The sequence below is a fragment of the Amia ocellicauda genome, chromosome 8, assembly GCF_036373705.1.
Source record: "Amia ocellicauda isolate fAmiCal2 chromosome 8, fAmiCal2.hap1, whole genome shotgun sequence".
In the NCBI taxonomy this organism is placed as follows: domain Eukaryota; kingdom Metazoa; phylum Chordata; class Actinopteri; order Amiiformes; family Amiidae; genus Amia; species Amia ocellicauda.
Window position 1 is genome coordinate 33289935 of NC_089857.1, and position 23663 is coordinate 33313597.

The 23663-nt window shown below is 36.6% G+C and overlaps 2 protein-coding genes across 3 annotated transcripts; both read right to left on the reverse strand.

The window, feature by feature from the left end:
• Window positions 1-2249: 2249 nt before the first annotated feature.
• psat1 (phosphoserine aminotransferase 1) lies at window positions 2250-7106 on the reverse strand. The gene is made up of 9 exons (XM_066711104.1): window positions 6970-7106; window positions 6262-6322; window positions 6104-6173; window positions 5635-5840; window positions 5317-5489; window positions 4851-5020; window positions 4298-4426; window positions 3976-4107; window positions 2250-2824 (listed from the first exon to the last, which is right to left on the reverse strand). Exons 1-9 carry the CDS (start codon window positions 7024-7026, stop codon window positions 2722-2724), a joined length of 1101 nt encoding a protein of 366 aa, XP_066567201.1. The 5' UTR covers window positions 7027-7106; the 3' UTR covers window positions 2250-2721.
• A 683-nt stretch (window positions 7107-7789) lies between these two features.
• Window positions 7790-19859, reverse strand: cep78 (centrosomal protein 78). 2 transcript variants are annotated; one of them, XM_066711105.1, is made up of 17 exons: window positions 19779-19859; window positions 19529-19638; window positions 18631-18890; window positions 18217-18386; window positions 18027-18099; window positions 17780-17883; window positions 17275-17449; window positions 16468-16581; window positions 15846-15910; window positions 15071-15179; window positions 14232-14361; window positions 13817-13871; window positions 13482-13610; window positions 12297-12374; window positions 11660-11826; window positions 9814-9955; window positions 7790-9313 (listed from the first exon to the last, which is right to left on the reverse strand). In XM_066711105.1, the coding sequence occupies exons 3-17, from the start codon at window positions 18881-18883 to the stop codon at window positions 8831-8833; spliced, it is 2247 nt and encodes a 748-aa protein (XP_066567202.1). In that variant the 5' UTR covers window positions 18884-18890; window positions 19529-19638; window positions 19779-19859; the 3' UTR covers window positions 7790-8830. The 2 variants fall into 2 exon arrangements, with proteins under 2 accessions (XP_066567202.1, XP_066567203.1); XM_066711106.1 differs by lacking the exon at window positions 19779-19859 and having other exon boundaries at window positions 19536-19772.
• Between the last annotated feature and the right edge of the window lie 3804 nt (window positions 19860-23663).

A 23663-nucleotide genomic window follows, 5' to 3' on the forward strand; every position in this document is an offset into this window, starting at 1 on the left:
CGAAAAGGTACATACAGTATTTATGAGATTTACCTTTGCCAGTGAATGACGAGACAGAACTAAGGAATATTTAGAAGAAAAATAAATTGTCCTATCTATAGTATTTTCTACATACTGTTTTATATTTATTTATTTTCATTAACAGTGTTCATCTCAGTGTTACTATCTAGTTAATATACCAATATATCCCATATAAATGTTACTACCCCCCTTTAAACTAGACAGTACAGTTTATTTTACTCTCTCCTGTAGATGTCACTTTGGTGTTTGGGAAAAGTATCTCTATTTAAAGAAACACAGCAAAGTCCACCTTGGGGCCTTTCTGTCACGAGAAAATGAGAAAGAAAGAAAACTGAAGTAGTAGAACAAAAAAACAAGTCCCGGAGCTCGGCTTATAACACAAAAACTTACATCAAATATTCTCACTTCAGTGTTCAGAAAATGGGAAGCCATGCACTTCAAAGACCAGCACATTCTCATTCCAGGCTATTCTTCAGCTATATTTGCTCCTGCCGTTAGGTATAGGACTGTAGTGCCCTATAATATGCCATACACAAGGCTTATCAATGGTTATCATTACCCATCTTATTTTATTCTCCTTAGTGAAAAGTACAAACACATATGGGTCCAGCAATTCAATTATTTAATTTGTCCAAACTGTCTTCTTTTTAATTATTATTAAACTTACATTTTAGTATACCACTTGTGAAAGTAAATTAAGCTGTAAAATTGTCATATTAGTTGACACCTTTATTGAAGGCACCTTAAATCATAAAGATACAATGATATTTGAAACCTCTAATAATTTGTGTGTCTGTGTGCTACCACATTGGTAGTTTTGTTTATAGATGATTGCATATGTATTGGCTATTAGTCCAGTAGCATTAATGAGCACCACATATTACCATAAGTGGAACTGGGGAAACTGAATCTATGATCACTTTTTCAAATAAATGTGATTAATATGGTGGATGCCAGCTTTGAATACCCTATGAGATGATAACTGTCATGTTAAGAGTAACACTGTATAGGCAAGTAATTAAAATAAGGAAAATAACATGTCCACACCTGAAGGTTACCTGATTTGTATATTATGCAATACCAACACACCAGATAGTGCCTGAATTCAATTGTCTGGGACCTGATCACACGAAGAAAAACAAAACGCATCTCTGTAGAGGACAACTTGATATTCACACTCCAGACTGAAGCTAATGGTTTTTCTATTAAATCTTTGGCATAGAGGCATTGCCCATAGCTCGTCACTATCATAATGAAGAAAATTGGCCAATACATCAAATGCAGCGTAGCAAGTACAATTTATAAGACGATTGTTGGAAGATTATAAGATGTAGAGTTGTGCATACTGTAGGTTCCAGAACAAGCTGAACATCATTAAAGTGATTCATAATACCCTTTAGTTTACTGCCCATAGGTGAATTCCACTCTACATTAAAATACTCCATCATAATCAGTGACTGCAAAGTTTACACGATTGAAAGAGATACACCGTCAAGTGAGATCTCCAGCATATTAAGAACGTATAATCCGATTACTTCTATAGCTTTTGACTTCTTTGGAATCAAACTGGGCCACCTGATATTTTCCAATAACGTGGAATGACTACATCCTGATAGAGTGGTGAAAAATTTGTGAGAAGCCTTTTTGTTTGACTTTAATATTGGTCTCTTACTGCTGTGGCACTGCTTTTATGTGAATTTACATTAACAGTAGTTTTCTCGTGCTTATCTAAACAGGCGGATACATTTGGGCTAATTTACAAAGGAGAAAAGCGAAAAAGCCTAAACAAAAGTGGTTTGTGATGGATGGTATGGGGCCAAGTTAAACATACTTGGCACATGTGAGCACAGGAAAGTGACTCAACCAGTCGAACCGTGTGCCTAGAAGGTAGGGTTCGACTCACAGCATGGATGTCATAGTATGACCAGACCACACTTCACGCATCCAGGACCCTGGGAATTCCAGTGGTGTCCCTAAACTGAGCCAAGCACCATTGGCAGAAAACAAGGACTCAATAAATCACCTCCTGTAGGACTGGGCCTGTTCTCATTTCAACATTAGTTCTTGTCATTTAGGTTCTTGTTCACAGAGCAAAAGCGAAACAAGGACGGGCTCTCCAAGTGTTTATGGTAGCCAGACTCCATTATCTTCTGTTAACAAATATATACTTGACAACGTACGGCTTTTTTTCCAGACCTATTTGAACAAATGACTGCACTTCCAACAGATACCGTTACACAGGTTTTGTTTTTGTTTTAATGTAATGCAAGTGTTGTAAGACCATATTAGACAAGACAAAACAACTAAAAGAACTATTTACATTATGAAAGTACCTTTGTACAAAACAGCAGTCCTGTAGTAGCTTATTATTAAATGTGAACCAGGTGTACAGAAAGGCAAGTACAGAGAATGCATCAAAATGATAAGGCACAATAACCAGAATATTAAAAATAAACACTCAGGAAGCAGACTACAGCAAGTCCCTGCTGTGGCATTATAAATGCAAACCGATACTTTAGAATTAGTGTTCTCAAGAATGAGGTCTACTCTGACTCGAATGGATATAAATGTAATCAAATCCAGTTTGTTTTTATTATCACTCCACATAACTCCTAATGGGAGTTACAAAATCGCACGATGTAACTAACTAGGTCTTGTGTTTCACAAACTCGTGACTTCATTCTTCCAGGTGTCGTTCGTCTAGTTTTGTGCTTTCATAAACTGCTTCATGAAATCGGCCAGCGTCCTCGTCTCCTCGACTGTAACAGCGTTATACAGAGAGACTCGGATTCCTCCTACCGACCTAAAACATAAAGAATAAAAGAAAATCAGGTTTCATCAACACTTCCAATTCAGTTAGCAGACTGCACTGTTCCCATTTCCAGCACAACAAATCAAAATGAAGCCATTGTACATGCTATATACTATACTATAGATTGGATCACCTGGAACAGATTAACAGATGCCAGTAATATAGTCTTAAAAGACAGAGGCTCTTCAAAAGAACTAGTCTCAGGGGCTTGCACAACAGATATTGCGCTTTGAATTGAGGGTTACTATATATGCACAGCTTGGGTACCAAATTCAAATGATTTTGCTCAGAGAGTGATGAAATAGAGTCACCTTGTCTTCAATAGTGGTCATGTAAAAATACCCTGGTCAAGAAAGAAATGTAAAAACATTTGAAAAAGTTGCACTGGAACTGAAGATTATTTATATTACTACTTTTTAATTAAATAATTTCTTCAGGAATAGGAGTTGTTGTTCAGTGTCCCATTGGTCGTATTCTGTATTTCACACAATACAGCAAATGTAACAATATTTTCAGACGATACAATAACTCAGTTTATTGTACACCCTGTTCAGAGTTAGTAATTTTTGTGATCTGTCCAGTGCAAATGACACTGATACTATAAGTGCACCATAGCTACCTCATTGTGTTATGGGAGACCCTTCATGATTGCTTAGCAAAGGCCTATATAAAGTGCCAAATCAACTTTCTAGGCAATGTGCTAAACTACAGCCGTTTTAAAGGATGATACAATGGAAAAAGAAAAACCTTAAACCTTAAGTTAATCATTATACTTTACAAACAGGACAAATATTTCTCCTTCACTATTTAAACAACTTCTAAGATGCTAAGGGGAACATGATTCCTGTGGCAGAGTACAATATGAATTCTTCTTCTTTAAGTTAACAAAATGGGCACAGATGCCTGAGTATTTCCACAATGAAGATTAAAATCTAGCATGTGTGGTACAGTTGTCTAATGCAATCAACCAAAGGATTCTGCTGTAGTGCAATTCCTGTTTTTCTCGCCTGTATATATGTGGTTGGGATTTATGCTGTAGTTCAATAGATCCAAACAGGACAAGTAGAGGCAATTCAACAGAATATGATGTTGGGGAGAAAAAAATTAAAGAAAAAAAGATACAAAACATGAAATATATGTACCTGTGGCCTTTTAGTGAAATCATGCCAAGCTTAGAAGCTTCATCAACAAACTTTTTTTCCAGGGCTTCATCTCCATGTTTGATACGGAGTGTAACATTCATTCTGCTTCTGCTTTTCACGTCAACTGGACATCTTTAGGTTTAAAAAGAAAGGATTGATAAGGTTAAATGTTACATTTTACTAGCTATTTTAGTAGCTACATACATCAAAACCAAGGTGCATGCAGAGATAAACCCAGATGAGAAGCGGTTACCCTACTTAGGCAGAACATTTTGGGGCAACACCTCATTATATGAATGAATTAGCCTACTACAGTACTTACCTATAGAATCCATTGGATTCATTAATAATGTCATAAATCAATGATGATTTTTCCCTGTTGAGCTTCTCCATCGCATCGGTACCTCCATTGTTCTTTATCCATTCCAGGACCAAACCCATGATGTAGATACTACAGTTAAATTGAAAAATACAAGGCTGAAATAACATTTTAGCACCCACACACAAAAAAATGTATCCAATGCTAAAAAGAAAATATTAATGAATTGGGATTAATTGGAAATACAGTTTTAGATCGAGCACAAACCAAAGCCAACCATATTCTAAACATTATCCTATCAATAAACTAAAATTGATCAATATTTAAACATATAGCATATATATTGAAACATAAAACAAAAGTTCAGAGATAACTGTAGAGATGTGTGTAAGCATTGACACAGAACATACAATAAATGTTATTCTGGTTTTAACCTTTCATGTTGCAGATCAACAAAACCGTACTATTAAAGGCTGAACAAGAATGCTCAGGGGTATTTGTGGTCATTCCATATCCAGTTCACATTCTTGTACATTCTGGCAGATTCACGCATTACCTGAAGCATGGTGGAGTGTTATACATGGAGTTGTTCCCAGCCTGCACTTTGTAGTCCAGAACAACAGGACACTCTTTCAGCACTTTTCCCAAGAGATCCTCTCGGACAATGACCACAGTCACCCCCGCACAGCCAATGTTCTTCTGAGCTCCCGCAAAGATCAGGCCAAACTAAAGAGGAGGGGGGGGATACTCTCTTCATGAAACGGATACCTAATTTTACTCCAAAACTTTTTAGAGTATTTGCAGACTCTTTCAGTTCGGAATGTCATGTGATCATCCAAAAACTCAAAGTCTAGTTGGCAATAACATCCATCATTGCCAATACCTAACATGTTTTTTTCAGAGATCCGTAGCTTTGCTTACCACGTTTGTCATTCAGAGAGACAAAATAACAGTGTACATGTATTACGGTTTCTCCAGTCATTGTAGGGTAAGGTGTACAGGCAGTAAGATCAGTTCCTTACCTTTGAGACATCCACTGGCCGAGACAAGAAATTAGAGGACATGTCACAGACCAGGACCACCCCTTTTGTGTCAGGGATGAAGTTGAACTCCACACCATGGACCGTCTCGTTGCAGCAGTAATACACATATGAAGCGGAGGGATTCAGTTCCCAGCTGCTAGGATCTGGAACCTCTATTGGAGAGAATTATTTTTTCAATTAAATATTTTATCATCCATAATATGATTTTACACACATGATGCAATGGGCAGCTGCAAGTAGTCGCAAGGTTTTCATTTTTATCTATCGAGACCACATGTGAAAACATTTAAAACTTACTTGTGTAGCTGTCCAATTTGGGGTGGACAATGTTTACTTTGCCATATTTCTCTGCCTCTTTTGCAGCCTTGGCAGACCACGTGCCCGTCACCACATAATCAGCATGTCTGTCCTCTTTTAACCCAATCAGATTCAGTGGCACACCGCTGAACTGACCAGAACCACCGCCTTGAAGGAAAATCACTTTGTAGTTCTCAGGAACATTGCTGCCAGACAAAGATATAAAATAATGTATCATACAGGGCTTCAAAACTAGCTTTCTTCTTCCATTCACCTTCTTTACGTACTACAAAGCCAAGACTTACACTCAGAGTGTACTCTAGTTAATATCTTCCACACATATCTGTTGATTTACCAGTACATCAAGTGGCTCTTTAAAGTAAACTGATTGCAACATATTGTCAATTTAAACTAAAGTGGGAGCTGAACTGACTTGAATGAAAAGGCATGAGAAGTACTGTTCACTCACAGGATTTCCCGCAAAAGGTATTCTGCTGTATTCAAGATTTTGGTGAAATCAGATGATCTGTGACTCATCTCTGACAAGAAAAACACAAAACAAAATATGAACAAAACAAACTAGGAATGAATGTGCTGCAGAAAAACCCTAAAATAATTGAGACTCACCCAAGACACTCATACCCAGTCCCTTGTAATTCACCAGCTCCTTCTGAGCTTCCAGCAGCACCTATTTAAAGAATCAAGGAACAGTTTAGTTACTCTGTTACTATTTTTCTTTCTTTTCAAATGTAGCAGCTAAAAGCCCGAAGAGAACTGTAAATACATTAAATCGCTAATAAACTCTGCAATTGCGTGGAGCGCCCCCTATTGGTATCACGAATCAATCAAGTCTGAACTTGAAATATACGTTTTCAAATCAAAGGCTGATGCAACTCCTTTGCCAGCCATGCACTTTAAAACTATAGATCATTAATTGCAATTTCTACATGTCTACTTTATACCTCAAAACTACACAGAGTAGGATGCATGTCTCTCTCTACCTTTACCTATATCCATTTCTGCAGATTTCTCATCCTGATCTACATTTTCATGTGCATGTGTGCGCAGCCTTTAAAGCCTAGACACACATGTGCGCAAACGAAGACAGATCAAGCAACTGCCACGCTTTCCATTCCCTGCAAATATAAAACCGTCGTTTCACAGTAACTTCATATACGCACGTATATGAAATAGACCGTTTCTCAAAACGCTGCATTACCATATTTCTCACAAGACACTGTAACATTTTGTAATAGTGGAAGAAAGCAGCCTATGCAATTTCGCTTGTAAGTACGAATTCGTTCCGACTGTATAATACATTGCTTACACACTTACTGCAGGTGGGATTTTAGCTGGTCCAGCCCCGAAGTTGATGGTTTGCTTCCTTTCCATTGTGATGGCGATTTCTTACTGAGATGCGTGCGGCGGCGCTGAGCGGCTGTGAATGAGCGGACCTCTCGGCTGCGCCAGGCTTCATCAGAAACAACAACAAGTGTTTCGGCGGTTTTCATTGGACGGTTTCACATGGTGCCTGTGGTTGCTGTCAGCTGATTGGTTCTCCCAGGCGCTACTTTGTGCTGATTGGCTGCCTGTTCACGGGAGCAGCTCGTGATCGCAGAGCTGCTTGCAAGTCTGTTTCCAGATTGCACCATCCAGCGTGCAGATACTACAGCACGCCTTCCTGTCTGCATCCCCGATTTCATCAAAAAGATGCATTGGAACTGGTCATGTCTTATATACATCCTCTACCTCTAGTTATGCAACGGTGTTGTATGCCTCTGGAGGAATATCCAAAAACTAGCACCCTCGTTCATTTTGTAAAGGTTGGTTGTATTGCCAATGGAATCTGTTGGATACTCAGTAATGGCTGGGCTTGCTAACCATGGACACATTAGATCAACCGGGGTTTGCTTTGAAAGCAGGATGAAGTGCGTTGAAATATCGAAACCTTAACTAATACTTTAATTTGGACCATTAAACAAACAAGCTGGTGCCACAGGAAACGTTTATGAACTTTTCAGACAACCCTCCCAACCTTAATAATACTTAATAACAACTCCTATCCCATCCTGTTTATTTAAAGGACAGCTGTAGAGGAAAATCAATGTCTTAATAACAGGCAATTTTATATAGTAGAAAAACAATTACTCAACAATCTTGGAAATATTCTTTAATTTTACAAAAATGTAGTAAATGGTTCATGTATAATTGTGTACAAACTGTAAACAAAAATATATAAAAATAAATTAATATACAAAAAGTGTAGACCACTAACTTTATATTACAAGACATACATGGTATACCTGGATGAAAATTCATGTTGCATATCCTCATAATATTAATATTGAAATATCTTAAATGGTGATGGTCTGATTGCTTTTGGAGTAATTTTAACTTAAATAACAGATTTCTTTTACTTAATATAATTTGAGGTATTAAAAAAAGATGTTCAAAGCACACATCAAAATGTCCACACACACACACACACATCACAAGGAAGACAAAACTGAATTGTTTAAATACCAATGGCACCCAACCTACTATTCAATTAAACACTGCAATGGAATCTCAAACCTGAATGAAAGAAAAGCTGACAGCAAAGCACATGACTGTGGGACAGAATCCCTTTTCACTGTGCAGCAATGAAGTGCTTTCCCTGCACACTACTCCACAATATCTCAGTAAGTAACCAGTAATATATATTACATTTATTTTGACTCTACTATTGTGACGAATGGCGTTATATCTCAGCGCAAACAAGTATAAAAGGAAGGATAAATGTTCACAGTACACATGTTCTTGGTAGATTTGCAGATTGTTCAGCATTTGGCAAATAAAAGGTGTGCCCACTCTATGTTCCTGTCAAGGGAACGTTTCCACACTTAATTCCTCACAAACAAAACATGATTCAATGATCATGTCTCAATTAGAATCAGAATATTAGTATTATCCTCCATTTTATTTTCCTTAAAAGGTCTACCCAGTGGAGAAATGGTAAAAGCTGACATTATTGACATGTTCACATATCCTTTAATGTCTTACAAAACTCTATCTTGAATTACAATGGAGCAGAGAGGTTATGAAGAGATGTTACTGGAATTCTTCTTGTCACATCAGACGTGTCTGCATTTTGAGTGCCATTGTAGAAGTTTTGCTCTGGGGCTCATGGATACAATGCATACCAGTGCACATTTACTCAAAATCCCTCTTCAGACTCATTTCCCAGACTGCCTAGGGAGTGGATCTGCTCATGGAGCTCTGAACCAGACCTGGAGAGCTGGTCTTCACGAGAATCGGGTGATCTGGGTTCACTCCTGTCCGCTCCCTCTGTGGTAACAACACGAGCTGCACTGTTGCTTTGAGATCCACTCCTTTGCGATCCGCTTTGTTCACTGACACTTGCACTGGATTTCCTTCCTCTTTTATCATATCCTGAGCTAGATACGTCTCCAAAAGCAGAGGGCATCTGCTGTTTCCCTAGATCATCGCTAATCTTCACTCCATTGCTTAAGGAAGCCCTCCCACTTTCACTTGGGTATTTAAAGTGTACTTCCTCTGTACCCTCTAGTGTGAACTGAAGATCCAGTGTTTCCTGAATCTCCTTCCATGCAGAAGGGGCACCATTGACTTGGCCAGATTTATATTCTGAAGCAGCAAAGTTTGTGTTTCCAGCTGCAGACTACAAGAAACAACATATAAATGAAGAGCCACCACTAGGGAAAAATGTTATTATGAAAAAAATACATAAAAATAAAGATAGTTTTCACAAACTTTACAAATTCCTATAGGACTGATTGCTTTTTTCATTAATTTGTTTCCAGAATCTGATTAATGAAATAATACAAATGCACAACCAGCTAAATGCATTAGAATTTACTGCACAGGGTCTGTAGGCCATGTGACCATACTGCCAGGAGCACATGATTTAACAGTTTTGCATAAGATTATCTCGTTATCCAATTACAATAATTTGTTTTGTTTTATTAAAGTTGAACTGGATGTATGATATCTATAGGTACTACATACAGTGGTCTTATCAGACTATACTTAGTTTGGAAAGATCCTGAATGTTTCAGCATTTGTAATTCACATTATATTAAGGGCTATGACACAGGGTAACCACCATTTTCAATGCTTAGTTTTACCAGCTGAGCTCTAAACTTCATCCACCATACTTACTGAGGACATTTCACCGCTCTTGTGTTCTGTCTCTTCGGTACCCTTTTTATCGTTTCTACCAACAGTGGAAGACATTTGAGGCAGTCCCAATGGGCCAAAATCATTTTGGTCAATTCCTGCCATGGAAGCTAACTGTCCCAAGCTGTAGAAAAACAATATGTAAGATTTGGAAGAAAAAGTTTTTTGTTTTTTTTTGTAATAGCTTAAGCTGGTAGGGATTTACCTACAATCTTATGGAAACCACAAACAATAAAAGTTGAGTAAAGGAGTAGAAGCCCAAAAAAAAAGTTGCACGAAGTGTTTAGTTCTATTAAATCGATTCCCACTCATTCAGCCCTCATTTCTGAAAAAGTAGATACTCTATAATAGTTGGTTAACATACAATAATATACTGTAATGCACTGAATAAATACAACTACTAAACTAAATGTATATTTTAGCTTGGTAAAAGCATACTTTTGTGCTTTTCAACAACAGAGGTCTCAAACTAGCTGCTAAGCAACATGCTGGCAGTGCTTCAAAAGGACATTGTGGATTTCACTCCACACTGCTGCTCAATTAATAAACACACAGCAGCACAGTCAGCGAGTTTCATTAAGTTTGAAATATAATGTTACAGTGTAGCAAGAAAAATGTGAAACAAGCTGCATTAATATACAGTATATAAGGACACATTAATGACCTTGACCTGTATTTGCTGGAGACCATTATAATTGTAAAAAACTCAAGAACAATAAAGCAAATAAACACTGGAAGTAAACACTGGAAGTCCACTGAACTTAACTTTATATACTAGATGACTCTAAAAGGACATACAAACATGTTAGCTTTTACTGTCAAATAGAAACACATTTTGCATTTTATATGACCATCCCAGCATTTCCCCCAATCTCTCTAATGCATTACTGCATCCATTATATCTGCTCTTCCTGAAATGAGTCTTTAATATGAACACAAACGCAGCTGCCTAAACTCTAATTCACCTGAGGTACTTAGCCAAGATATGCAATGAAAATGCACTGTGACAAAAACATTGAGAGCTGTAAAGACAATTTAGGGTGTGAAAAATGCAACGGTCTGGCTGACAGCCACAGGTCATTTTAGAAAACAAAGGATTAAGCTGGTCTGGCCTTAGTATGCAAAGCGTGTCCTTATTTCAGCATGCTCTAAATACCTTAGAATCTAGGTCATGAGAGAAATAAGCCCACTCCCTTTGTCTGCCCTCTGAAACCCCCTTTTATCTATACAGCTAGTTGTTTCAAAGAAGATTTTTGAAAAACAGTGCCAAGATAAAAGTTTAATCAGAAATTAATGCTGCCGTCTTTATAAATGTCATTACATTTGTAAAGAAGATAACATGTATTATCTTGTATCTCGTAAAAACACCCAAGCATGATATACACATTTCATATTAATATACAATTCAAAAAGGTACCCTGATAAAATACATTACTAAAACTGTACAAAACATTACAGTGAGCAAAACTGTAAACAAAAGTGGATGTGATGGACTCTTCCTCAAAGCTAAATTAAGTCTGCTAAAATAAAAATGTATAGGTCCTGACAGGGCTTAATGCCTAGTGGGAGACTATTCCACAGTTATTGTTCAGTGTAAGTAGAAAATGATGTCTATGAACATAACGCCTAATATCAGCAATATCTGCCAGAAAATATTGTTCTTACGGGGATTTGAGTCCTGAAGTAGTCTTGAAGGAGTAATACAGAATGCCTGAGTGTGCATGTTAACATTAATTATGTTTGGTTAGGAAATGTAAGCTTTTATATGAGTTTGTGCAGGTCTGTCTGTTGGTCCTATAATGAAGAAAACTAAATGAAAGCATCTTACCCTGCATCTTTCAGAAGGTCCAGAAAAGCATGGAATTTGTGGAAGGAAGTTTCAATGCTCTCCAACACAGCCTCATCCTCAAGGACACTGGAAGTCAGTGACTGAGTGCGCAGGGCCTCAGACATGGACAGGTTTAGATTTCTTAATCGCTTGTTTTCAACCTCCAGCTGAAAACAAGGGAAATACAAAGCATGACAGCCATCATTTCTGCCATTGAAAAATGCAATTTTAATGTAATTAAATTATTTTATTGTAGATGAAGAAATACCAGAGATGTTATCAAATAACCCTAGCCATTATCGATAACAATTACATTGGGAGGAAAGTCACATTTTCAAAATCATAATATATATCATAATATATCACTAAATTCAGAAATGAACATTAAAACCTTTAAGCTCATCTGGCTATCAAAATTACTTTAGTCATATTCAATAAGCATACATTTCTTTAATCACTAGTAGAACTATTTATTTAGGCAATTAGAAAAATGTAAATGTCTCTAATCCCGTACCATGGAAGACAAAGAAATGTGTTATGTAACAGAAGCACTGTTCTACACCGGAGAACATGTTCATTGATATATAGCAGCCATTTAGTTATCCCAGAAAGATGGTATACAATTTACAATGAGTACCTGGACCAGTCTGGCATCTGCCCTCACCCTTGCCCTCTTCTCCTCCTTTAGCCTGAGCCGGCATTCCTCTAATTCCACCTTCACGAATACAGAAAAACAAACTGCTAAGTTTGGGAAATACATCCTCATTTATTTGAATAAAGGAAAATGTATAACCTGCCATGTATCCAATTCCAACCCTTACTGCTTCCCAGGACTAATGGTGATTGGATGTTAAAGAGAGTTATTGTATTCTAATACACATTTTCAACATGTATACCAGTCTCATTCTAATACATCAGTATACATAATTACATTTATTATTTTGTAATTGTATCGTTATTTAAAAAAATAAACTCCATCTCCACCATTAAAAGTGCCAAAGTTATAATTCAGGAGCAGTTCAATTCATATTCTTGCAACACTGCAAAGGTTGTATTCTTCTCAGATTTGTTTTCTTCTGCGTTAGTGCCAGAGGGGAAGGAATTTCTCAGGCAGAAAAAGCAAATGAATAAGGTAATTTGAAAAAACTTAATCTGAAAAGTTACTTTTCTCAAAGACAAATTGTGTTCTTGTGATCACATTTCATTCTCTAATACACTTCATCTAGGATTTTTTTTTTTTTTTTAAATGTGCAGGTGAACACTGAGATAACATCTGATAATGCCACAAGAGGGCATTATGCTAACAGTCCAGACGATTTGCATTTTAAGTCTCAGACTTGTTTCTTTAAAGAAGTTTATTTTTAAACTAAATGTTTTCAAAACCCCTGGTTTTCTACAGACATTTTTTAACACCCCCACCCACCCAAAACTAAATATTTGTCTCCCTTGTTGTATCGTATCAATGTGTATATTCTTCGCAGTGTAAACTAGAGAATGCAGGTGCAGTGCTGGCATTCCACAGCAGCCAGTGCTGTTTATTGCAATCACTACAACACACACTCTCTGGGAATCATTGTGCCGTTTAACAAATGAACAGGGCCACACTCCAGGTCTATTATATAACACTTTGGTTACCTGTTTCTGCTCACCAGGTCTGCCACTGCCTGAAGATTGGAACTGCACCACCAAGTAAATTTGGATTACATGTTCAAAATGGCTTAAGGTATTAAGACAAAATGAAAGCCTACAATAGCCTGAAAAATATTCCAGTCTGAAATTTGAAATGATTTATCCAATGTGATTTATTATTTTTGCTGTATACCTGTAATCTCTTAAACTGCCTGACAGTTATCTTCTCTGGAGTGGAGGGTACATGATGGCTCTGTGTAGAAGTGCTAGGTTCTTCCGATTCATAGTCACTTTCAAAAAACACCTTCACAGGACTTCCAGCCTGAAAGCAAACAGCAAAACATGCTTACAAAGCATCTTGTGGAATCATACTTTCCCAAAGTTGATCTTCATCTAACCTTTGTTCTTAATAGGTAAATTATTCATATAGATATAATACATAGCAGGCCTGCAGAGGTTGTTTTCTGACACAAATGAATTACTCTGAATCAGATTCTTACTATCTTGGGAGTGCAAGCAAGGTTTTACCTGTGCTGGGTGCTCTGTGATCACATTATCTTCGTGCACATCTTGAGAAATACCTCTGAAAACAGAAATGTGTTTTATAAGGAAATTTTAAAAAATGCATCTCCACATTGTAGACTTTTGACAGAATACATTTTGATTTAATTAAATATTTCAGTAAGGTGTATACCCTAAAAATAGCCATTGTAAAAGTATTTGAACCTGAAGTAGTATTTTAACCAGGTCATATATGACATTTATTTCAAGGGCTGTAGAACTTACATGTTGGAGGCATCAACAGATTCTAAATATTTAATTATATTAATTTAAATGTTGAATAAATAAACATAAAATAAAATCAAAGATCAGTACAAACAAAATGCTAGATAGTTTTCTAAACAAAAGCTCCTCCCTCCCTCTCATGTTAAACCTGTCTTACCTGTGTCTACAAGCACGTGCTGCAGTACGCCACGGTATATACCCAACAGCCCCAGGAGGTAAAGGATGTGGGACGTACTGAGTACCAACTGATTGGCGACTTCTTCCATTTGATGGTGATTTCCGAGGTCCTGAAACATAAATTAGGTTTACCATAAGTTTCCATATTGAAAAAGTAAAACATGATTGAGTCTTCCTATCACTTGTAACCTTATCAGGTTTCTTTAAATCTTTTATTCAGATAATGTGAACAGGACTACAAAATAGCATACTCATGGGAACATATTTCACCTGAACACACCCACAAGGGAACCAAAACTGATCAGAAAAACATTCAGGTCTATACAAAGACTTGAAATAGTAATGCACCTCCCAATTTCACAAAGTCTTGTCACTGGGAAGAGGTTACCAAGTGTTTTTGTTTCTAGTAGGAAATTACAACAGTATTGTCTCCAAATAACTGAAGCAATGGTAGAAAACATGAGACTACATGATAAAAACAGCTTATCAAACAGAGAACACATTTACGATTTGATAATATTGTTAGTATAGCTGAAAGTTTGACATTTTACTGAACAAAAGCAATACCATTTTGTTTCTTCTCTTAAGTACTTAGATATAGAAAGCTTGTTTTAAGCTCCAGCAATATGCCCACAATCAAGTCCAATGCGTATCGCTTAAGCACACTACAGTGCTATAAAACAGCTAGACATTGGTTACTTTAAAATCCATAGCAAAACAAAAATCAGCTGCACCAATTTTAACACAATCTAAACCTTTACCACCACAAAAATACCATACCTGACTACATCAGCATTCATTTAAATTATTAAAGTTTACCTATTCTGATGGTTGCCTTTCCTTTGACTCCATTCCCAAGCAATATGGTTCTTTTCTGCTGTTTAGGTTTCATTGGGTCCTTAGAGGATGTCGGCTTTATCCAGTCATACTACATGCAACCCAAGGTGCAGAATAAAACAAGTATTATCTTAAATGCTCGACCTTCAATGCATTTAACAATCAATCATTTTATTACAGGTTTAAAGATCTGAATGATAGTAAACGCATGGTAAAAATGTAAGTGTCAGAATGTGGTACTGTTCTGTCTGTGTGATGCAGTGCAGAGAGAAACTGTGGCCGAGAGGAAGGCAGTGCAATGTGTATATTGGAAGGGGGTCCAAGGAGAATACTGGACCCAATTAATGTCTTGCCTGGAGGACCGTTAGACGAAGCAGTACTATGCATAGCCGGGTTGTGGGAGATAAGGGTTCAATGCCCAGCTCTGACTGGTAGCCCACTCCAGCAATACATCATGTTCCAGTCTTATTTTCACTATATAACTCACTTTTTTGTAAGGAGATGTAAAGGAGTCTTAATAAACTATACAGTATTCACATTTTAAAATTGGAAAGGTCTAAGTGTTTTTTGCTCTTAAATTAGTTTGTTTCTTTGGAGGAACATTCAAAAGACTAATGTCGCATGCCAGGAAATACTTTATCATTCTAATGATATCGTAAATAATAATAGCATTTGCAAAATCAAGCACTGTGAAAGAAAAGAAAATCTATGTTACAGCTATGCAATTGATATGATAAATTTAACCTAAAAAACATACCTCAGGATTGGCTTCATTAGCATTCACAAGCACTCTTTCAATAACCAACTTTACTAGGGCATTATCTGATAAAAGAATTCACCAATTAATAATGGAAAATAGCACAATTCAAGACACATTCAGAAGGAAGAGAATAGCTTAAGATCTGCATGCCCTTTACCAGGTTGTCCTCAAATCACCACCCAATTCAAAGCTTCACACACACAGGCATCGCAGGAACAATTAGCACTGAATGCTTATGAATATTTTTAAGCACTTACTGTCCTTTCATCACAGTGAGCACATTATTCTTTCTAATATATTCCTTTCATATTTTTCATAATAGGACCTTCACAAACATAAAAGGAATTAAATGGAACTGTACAGTCCTTAATAAAAGCACCAAGACAAATCATAGTTGGAAACCTTGGATTGTGTATTATTAGATACAGTTTTTCTGCTCTTTTTCTTTCCTGCTTGTACTGCATTACAGAAAGATAACTAAAGTTCTTCTATTAAATCACAAGCAGAAACTCTACCACCTATCACATTTCCAAGGTTTCCAGTTATTTTAAGTATCGAACTGCTGAATGGAATTGAGGGAAACATATTCTAATAATAACAGTGAATCAAAACTGCTCACCCACGAGAGGATTTTTGCGTAGATCAAGAATGCAGATGGTGTTGTTGGAGTGAAGCATGGTGAGCAGGGCTTGAGCTCCAATATTGGTTATCCCACATTTTTGAAGGTCTAGGGCTGCATAAATAAATGACACCAATGTCACCTTTTGTCCTTTAAAAACTAAGTAGGACTGAAAGTAAATAAGAATCATGCAAACCTCATGGGTGAGTTCAAATCTAACAATTCTCTCAGTCCAACGCCTAAAAGAATTTTACTTAAACTGTAATAAAGCTACAGCTAAGTTGTTTTCTTTTTCTTAGTCGACTCTCCTTTTGATAGTTTAATGGTGGGCTTGACTGACAGCTTGCAGGTCAGTCACATCATTCTAATTTGTCCTTGAATTCTTCAGGGCTCAGACTAATCTCACAAAGATAATATCCCATCAAAATGTCTGTACTAGTGTTAAAAGCACAGTGTCCACATTTTTCATATTAAGCACACTACAATTTCTTTGTGAAAGCATTTATCTTCAAGGATACACATGTTGATATACATTTTGAAAATCACTTGTTCCTCCTTGAAATAGCAACTCTCATGGCTAAGACTCATAGTGAAAATTTAATAATATATCAGCATTTCTGTGTAGAAATGACCAATTAATTTAGCTTTTTAAATATTCTCCAAAAAAACAAGAACAAGGCACTTTGACCACTTTGCTTTTCCTAAAGGAGTCTGGATGCTAATGCGATCAAAGTGTTGGCTGTTGACTGAAGACTGGCTGACATGTCCCATCGAAGTATGTGCACATTACCCATGTGAGCTCATTACCTTTAAGCCACAGATCCTCTCCCAGGGCATCTGCCAAAGCAACAGCCCCTCGATCCCCTATCAAAGTGTTGCAGCACAGGGTGATTCTTCGGAGGCCGGTCATACAGTCCAGGTCAGGCCTCCTGTATCGGAGGCTCTCAGCCCAAGCTTCACTGTGTCGTTTGGTTGCCTGGTGCTTCAGGGGTGAAGAAGATTTAGATCATATTGTTTCTTAATCTTCCTTTCCTTCACAGTAAACCATATGTGAAAACAAACCATTTTGTACAAGTAATAGGAATAAATGATAGAAAAACACTACTCTTGTAAGGTTGTGTATATGTAAAAGCATTTGAGTTTCTTGGATAAAGGCATCTGCTAAATTAGTAATAATAATAATATATTTCTCAGTAATTCCTGTCTGTGCCTCTTCACATTAAGGATTTTCTTTCTAACAACGGAAATGTTCTCTTTATATAAACAATAAGCTACATATAAAACAAGAGGATAATGTATACAAAAGTTTTACCTTGATAATATTTGCCATATGTTCAGCCCCTCGCCATGTCAGATTACAGCCTGTAAAATTGACGGTCTTGATTGTAGATGAGTTCTTCACACTCTGGCATATAACTTAGAAAAAGAGTGGTCTTAAAATAAGGCATGATACATGGTAGATATAAATAATAGAACCCCCCATACACATACACATACTATTTTTAAAGATGCAATTTAACTTTTGTGATATCGCACACAGAAAAACCCATAATACATACCCTCCAGGCCTTCATCTGCTATAGGGCAGTATGCGAGTGATAGGTTCTCCAAAGATGACGATTTAGATAAACCCTAGAAAATCGCATAAGAAAGGAGTGAGCCCTCTGGTGCACTGTTTTTTTTTTTTTTTAATGACATTACATTTAAGAATAACTTTCCAAAAGAAGAATTGTACAGGATTTACACAACCTTTGTTAAAACAATTAAATCTCTCTCTCTTAACGGAAGTCCTTGTAGTTCCAGGGATTTGAGAGTGCATGAAACACTGAGGCAGTCCCGAACGGCTCTGCACAACCGCAAAGTCATGTCCTTCGAACGGAATGCTGGGATCCTTTTCTTGAAGGATGATCTATACCTGTCTGACAAAAATAATAATAATATTAACGTCTTCAAAGAGCAATCAATGAATAGAGCAATCAGAAAAGGCTGCTCCCTATAGGTCAAAGAGGTGAATTTGTTATTTCTGTTTACAGTACTACAGAAGAACACAACAAACTCCTCATTATACATATTTCTATCTCTACAGATCAGTCAAAAAAGTATAGTGATGTGGAACTGAATTAGTGAAGTCTGAGATAAATCCATACGTGATACTTCACAAACCTGATTCACCAAGACCTGGCTGATGGTAGCTTCTCAGTGCAACATAATGCAGGTGTTTGTTGATAGAAAGAGAGTTTAATATAGGCGTCCAATCAGCCAGCTTTATCCGATCGCCATTGATATCCAGAAGTCCCTGGCTTAGGTTTGCTGTGACCGCTGGCAGTGGGACCATGTCTTGCAGAGCACAGGCGTACTCGTAATATGACTTGAAGTCAACAGCTCCCCTGCGTCGTATTTGGACAGTATCCATCATTGTGGACCTGGAAGACAGATGGACAAAACAAAACAACATCCAGCTGGGTTTTCTCATGTGTTAATTTCAACCAGTAACACATGTAAGAGCATGTGTTTATCTTTATCAGTCATATCAGGGAACAAAAAAGCATCCCATTGCATACTATAGGATAGTATAGGAAAATGTGTTGAATTCATTGAAAAGATTTATTCTACAGTCTCTTGTTTATAACACCAGAGGCTGGGGTTTTCAAACTAGTTATCATATCATAAAATGTAAATACATACATTTGTGAAGCCAAAACAATATTAGTAAATAGCTTTGCTGTTTAATCAGTACAAGGGGAGACAGTTAATTAAAAAAGGATTACATTGATCTGTTTTTTGTTTTGGTTTTTAATACTGTACTTTATGGGTCTCAGTATTTTAAAAACCGGGTAACATACCAGCAAGAGCTAGATAATAAATGCTCAATTCATAGTGACTTCAGCATGCTTAAGTTTCATATTGATTCCAGTCACGACGAGACGCTAGAAGGTAAAATGTGCTATTATCATTTCCATATTTTACAGCAATCGCCAACGAATCGTGAGCATCTTTTGCAGATTCTTGTATTATAAGACACACGAAGGAATGTGTCAATGTTAATAAACACAGTACTTACAATGTACCTTAGTGCGTTACTCTCAGCTTCTTCAGATTCATAGGAGCGTCTGAACGAATACACAGTTGTTTACAGTATCGCAAGCTGTAAAGCGTGCGTGCCCGCTTCAACTGAAATTAGCAATATTATGATTAATACAGAACAACATCAAGTCTTTGGAGTATTACCATCCCCTTTACCCGTGAGAAGGGATAGTCTCCCCCGAGTCTAAACAGTTACTGTCTCCTTGGTTTCCTAACCGTCCACCCACCAGTTAGTGTGACCGGAGACTCACTTCTGCCGCTCCCGTTTGAAAATGGCCACCTAGGCCCGCCCCCCAACTCCCAGAAGCCTCCGCGGCTTCCCCATGCTGAGCCAGCCCTGCTCTGTTTATATGCGCGCCACCTGCGGGGAGGCGCTGTCAAAATCTGCACTCTGCACAATGACATATATAATTAAAGTCGAATTTATACTATCTAGGTACTAGATTGTTTTGATGCACTTGTTTATTTTGAATTCACTTTGAATGATTTTAATGATAGAGATTTTAGAATTGAATTAAAACAATATATATGTTTTTATATTGTGATGTAAAATACTAAAACAAATAAAAGTATTTAGGTACTTTTACTGCATGTAACAGTACTTTTTGCATAATGTAATATTGAATATGTAATATTTTTATGGTAGTGTGCTGGATATTATTAGGTTAGGTAGTAGTAGATAGTAATAGGTAGTAGTACTAGGTTAGGTAAGGAGTAGCGTCTGAATAATAAAATGGTCAGTACAGTTATATTATACAGTACAGTACTATATATATATATATATATATATATATATATATATATAGTCATTTATATCATTAATGTATTTAATTCAGTATTCTAAACAAAAAGAAATACTTTTCATTTTTTACTACATTTTGAAAGTGGAATGGAGCTGAGGACAAAAGTTTAATACAGAAGAACACGTGTTGAAGGGTATAAGGGCATGTCATAGGAGACAAAAGTGTTGTAGCCTCATCTTTGGCCCATATAGTATACATACTTATTATTTTACCACTTCACCTGGTCTGCGTGTGTGTGTGTGTGTGTGTGTGTGTCAGTGTCTGTTTGTCAGTCAGTGTATGTGTGTGTGCTGTCTTCTATTTGGTGAATAGTGAATGGTGAATCTGTATAGTTTATCTGTATAATAATATGCAGTAATAAAACATATCTATAGGCTGCAAGTGATTTATAAAGCATTCATTAACAGAATGCTGCAGTATTTGGTTTTGTCTGACTCTTCTACTGTCTATGCACCATGTAAACTGTGACCTGATGAAAGAGATGTGCTTCTGCATCCCTTCTATACTGTGCATTTACCTCCACATTTACCTCAACGCAAGCATACCGCTTCTTCAAATGACCCTCTTCAGTTCACTCAAAAGTCAACAGCTCCAAATTAGTCACATGCTTCACAAAATGTTACTAATCACTGAAACACAGCACAAACCATGTATGACAAACAGGAACATTGATATACACCATCAAATATGTTATGTGAAAGATTAAAACACAAAGAATTAATGTAGTCTGAATTAAGAGGGTTTCATGTACTGTTGGCATAAATCTGTGAGCATTTGGTTCCCTAGCCTAGATGAAAGATCTAGGACAAGACACTTGGGTCTGATACTGAATTCCTGATTTTTTTTAACAGTATTCATGACATTATATGGGTCATTTAAGCTGTGAGTATTTAACCCTTCACTCTATTACAACATTTTCAGTTATCACCTGAACAATGCTGAAAATACAAGTCGAGTTTATTTTAAACTGTCACAGGAATTATGTTGAAATATAAAACTAAATATTATGGGGAAACTATTTAAAAATGACCATGTCAACAAACACTTTTTTCTAAGTATCTCAGTGTGTATCTTCACATGACCTACTACTGGTAATAAACTCCCAGTAGACTGAAAATAGCTGTGATCCTAACTGTTGAATAAAGGTCAAAAGACACATACATCTTTCTAGTGTATACACCTATCTACTTTAAATAGGTTAATATTGTATGAGGGTGACAGCAATAAATATATAATAATACTTATCAGACGGATGCATTACCTGATGTAAAATAGTGTAAATTAGAAACACTTAAGATTTACAGACATTCAGTATTGTATCTCCGACTGTATAGAACACTTCAATCAATTTAAATGCAACATTAAACGCTGTATGATACTAAACTTATTTTCTGCATTATTATATAATCAGAAACAAAAAGTCTTGCAGGGGAGAGGGTAAATAGTAACTCATTTAGACAAAGTGCTTGTTTGGTTAACAGAAGATTTCAATATTTAGTCCACTTACATCTAAGCAGCAATAGGAATGTTAGTCTTTGTTGAGACAGTTTGTGGTTTGTCCCATATACAGTATCATTTAAAGTGTCACAGGTATAAACTTACTACATACAACATTCCACAGCTGTTTTGAGTTTACTGAAAGTGTCCAATACAAGATCTGTCTGATAATAGGTTATAAACTGATCAGGAAGTGCAAATACATGATTATCACAGTGTCATAGTTTTCATATAAAGGTGGCTGAGCTGCAGTATACATAAAATATAAGTTAAAAAGGAAAATGATTCGTCATTTGAATGTTACTAGTCTTACTAATGAAGACAATGGAATGATAACAATTTGCAACCAACTGTGTTTACAAGGAAGGTGCTGTATATTTGATTGTTTTTAAACTAATATAACTGCAGGTTAGGCAACAAATGAAGTCAGTGCAGCCTACTTATATTAAATTTGTGTGAAGAAACTTCTAATTAAGACAGAATGATTGGAGGTGTGACGAGGACATCTGCCAGCAGAGTTGCAAATGTTTGCAGTTTTGCACTTCATGGATTAAAAATGAAGCATACATGTTGTATCAGTTATTGTATTTGGTAGCAGATGGATGAGTTGCAGGGTATGTGTTGACACAGGTAGTGTGAAACAGCTTCTGAAATGTGTTTGTCATCCACTAGGTGGCAAGGTCTAATCTACAGTAGAATAACCTTTTATAATTATTTGACAAATGATGGGCATTCATCCTTCACTGTATTCCACCAGGTATGTTTTGAAGATATAAATGGACACATACTGTGTATAACAGGAGATGAACATCAACAATTCTCTTATTCAGACCCTATTGTTTTTGTGTTTTTGTAAATGTATTAAACCGTGTACCCAGTACATGATGTATCTTTTCAGAGGAAGGATAAAACATATTGAATAAATGTAAAGTGCTCCATGGTGTGAGTTTCTGTGCAACCTCTGCGATGACAAGAATAATATTAATGTTAAACAAACCAGTTAGATTATGATGAAATAATAACAAAATGCCAACACACCAAATACTGTAACCACATTCTAGACATTCAAGCCAATACTTATTTCTTAAAATTACAGATGGTCTGTCAATCTCTCCACCTCCCACGCTTGAATTATACCACAGACCAAATCGCGGCCAATTACAACACTCTTCTCATTGGAACTACACCCATTACCCTCCCACAGCTATATTATTTTATTCTCAACAGGCAAAATCACAACCAATCACTACAGTACACTACACTACAATACAGTCACTCATCCCAGGGGCCATTGCCTACCAGTCCTATAATCAATCAAAGCCTAGTTTCAAATTGACTAAATGACTATCAGTCAGTCAGACTCAATCAGTCTGTCCTTGCATCTTATTGGAGCGGAGATTGAGTCGGGTAGGGCCAGACTCTGGGCAGGTAATTACACGGTAAAATAAGCAAGACTATTAAGGACTTATCTGTTGCATCACATTTTTCTGCTGGTTTTAATACAAACAGTGTTAACTGTACTTTAATTTCATTACTCTAAAGCTAGCCACTGCATATGGTGCAATATGTTCATGTTTGGATTACTGGATTTGAATTAGCAATATTTGTTTAGCATTTTCATTGGAAGCTACAAGCTGACATATAAATGTAAAATAGCACATTACATAAACACAGCAACTAGTCATAATTATGACCAAACATTTTAATTGCATGAATTGTAAGATATTTTACTGCCCTTAAACAGTAGCCTCAAATATCAGTCCTACTATTCACCCAGTAGTTAATACAATTCTGTTTTACTCTATTGCTAAA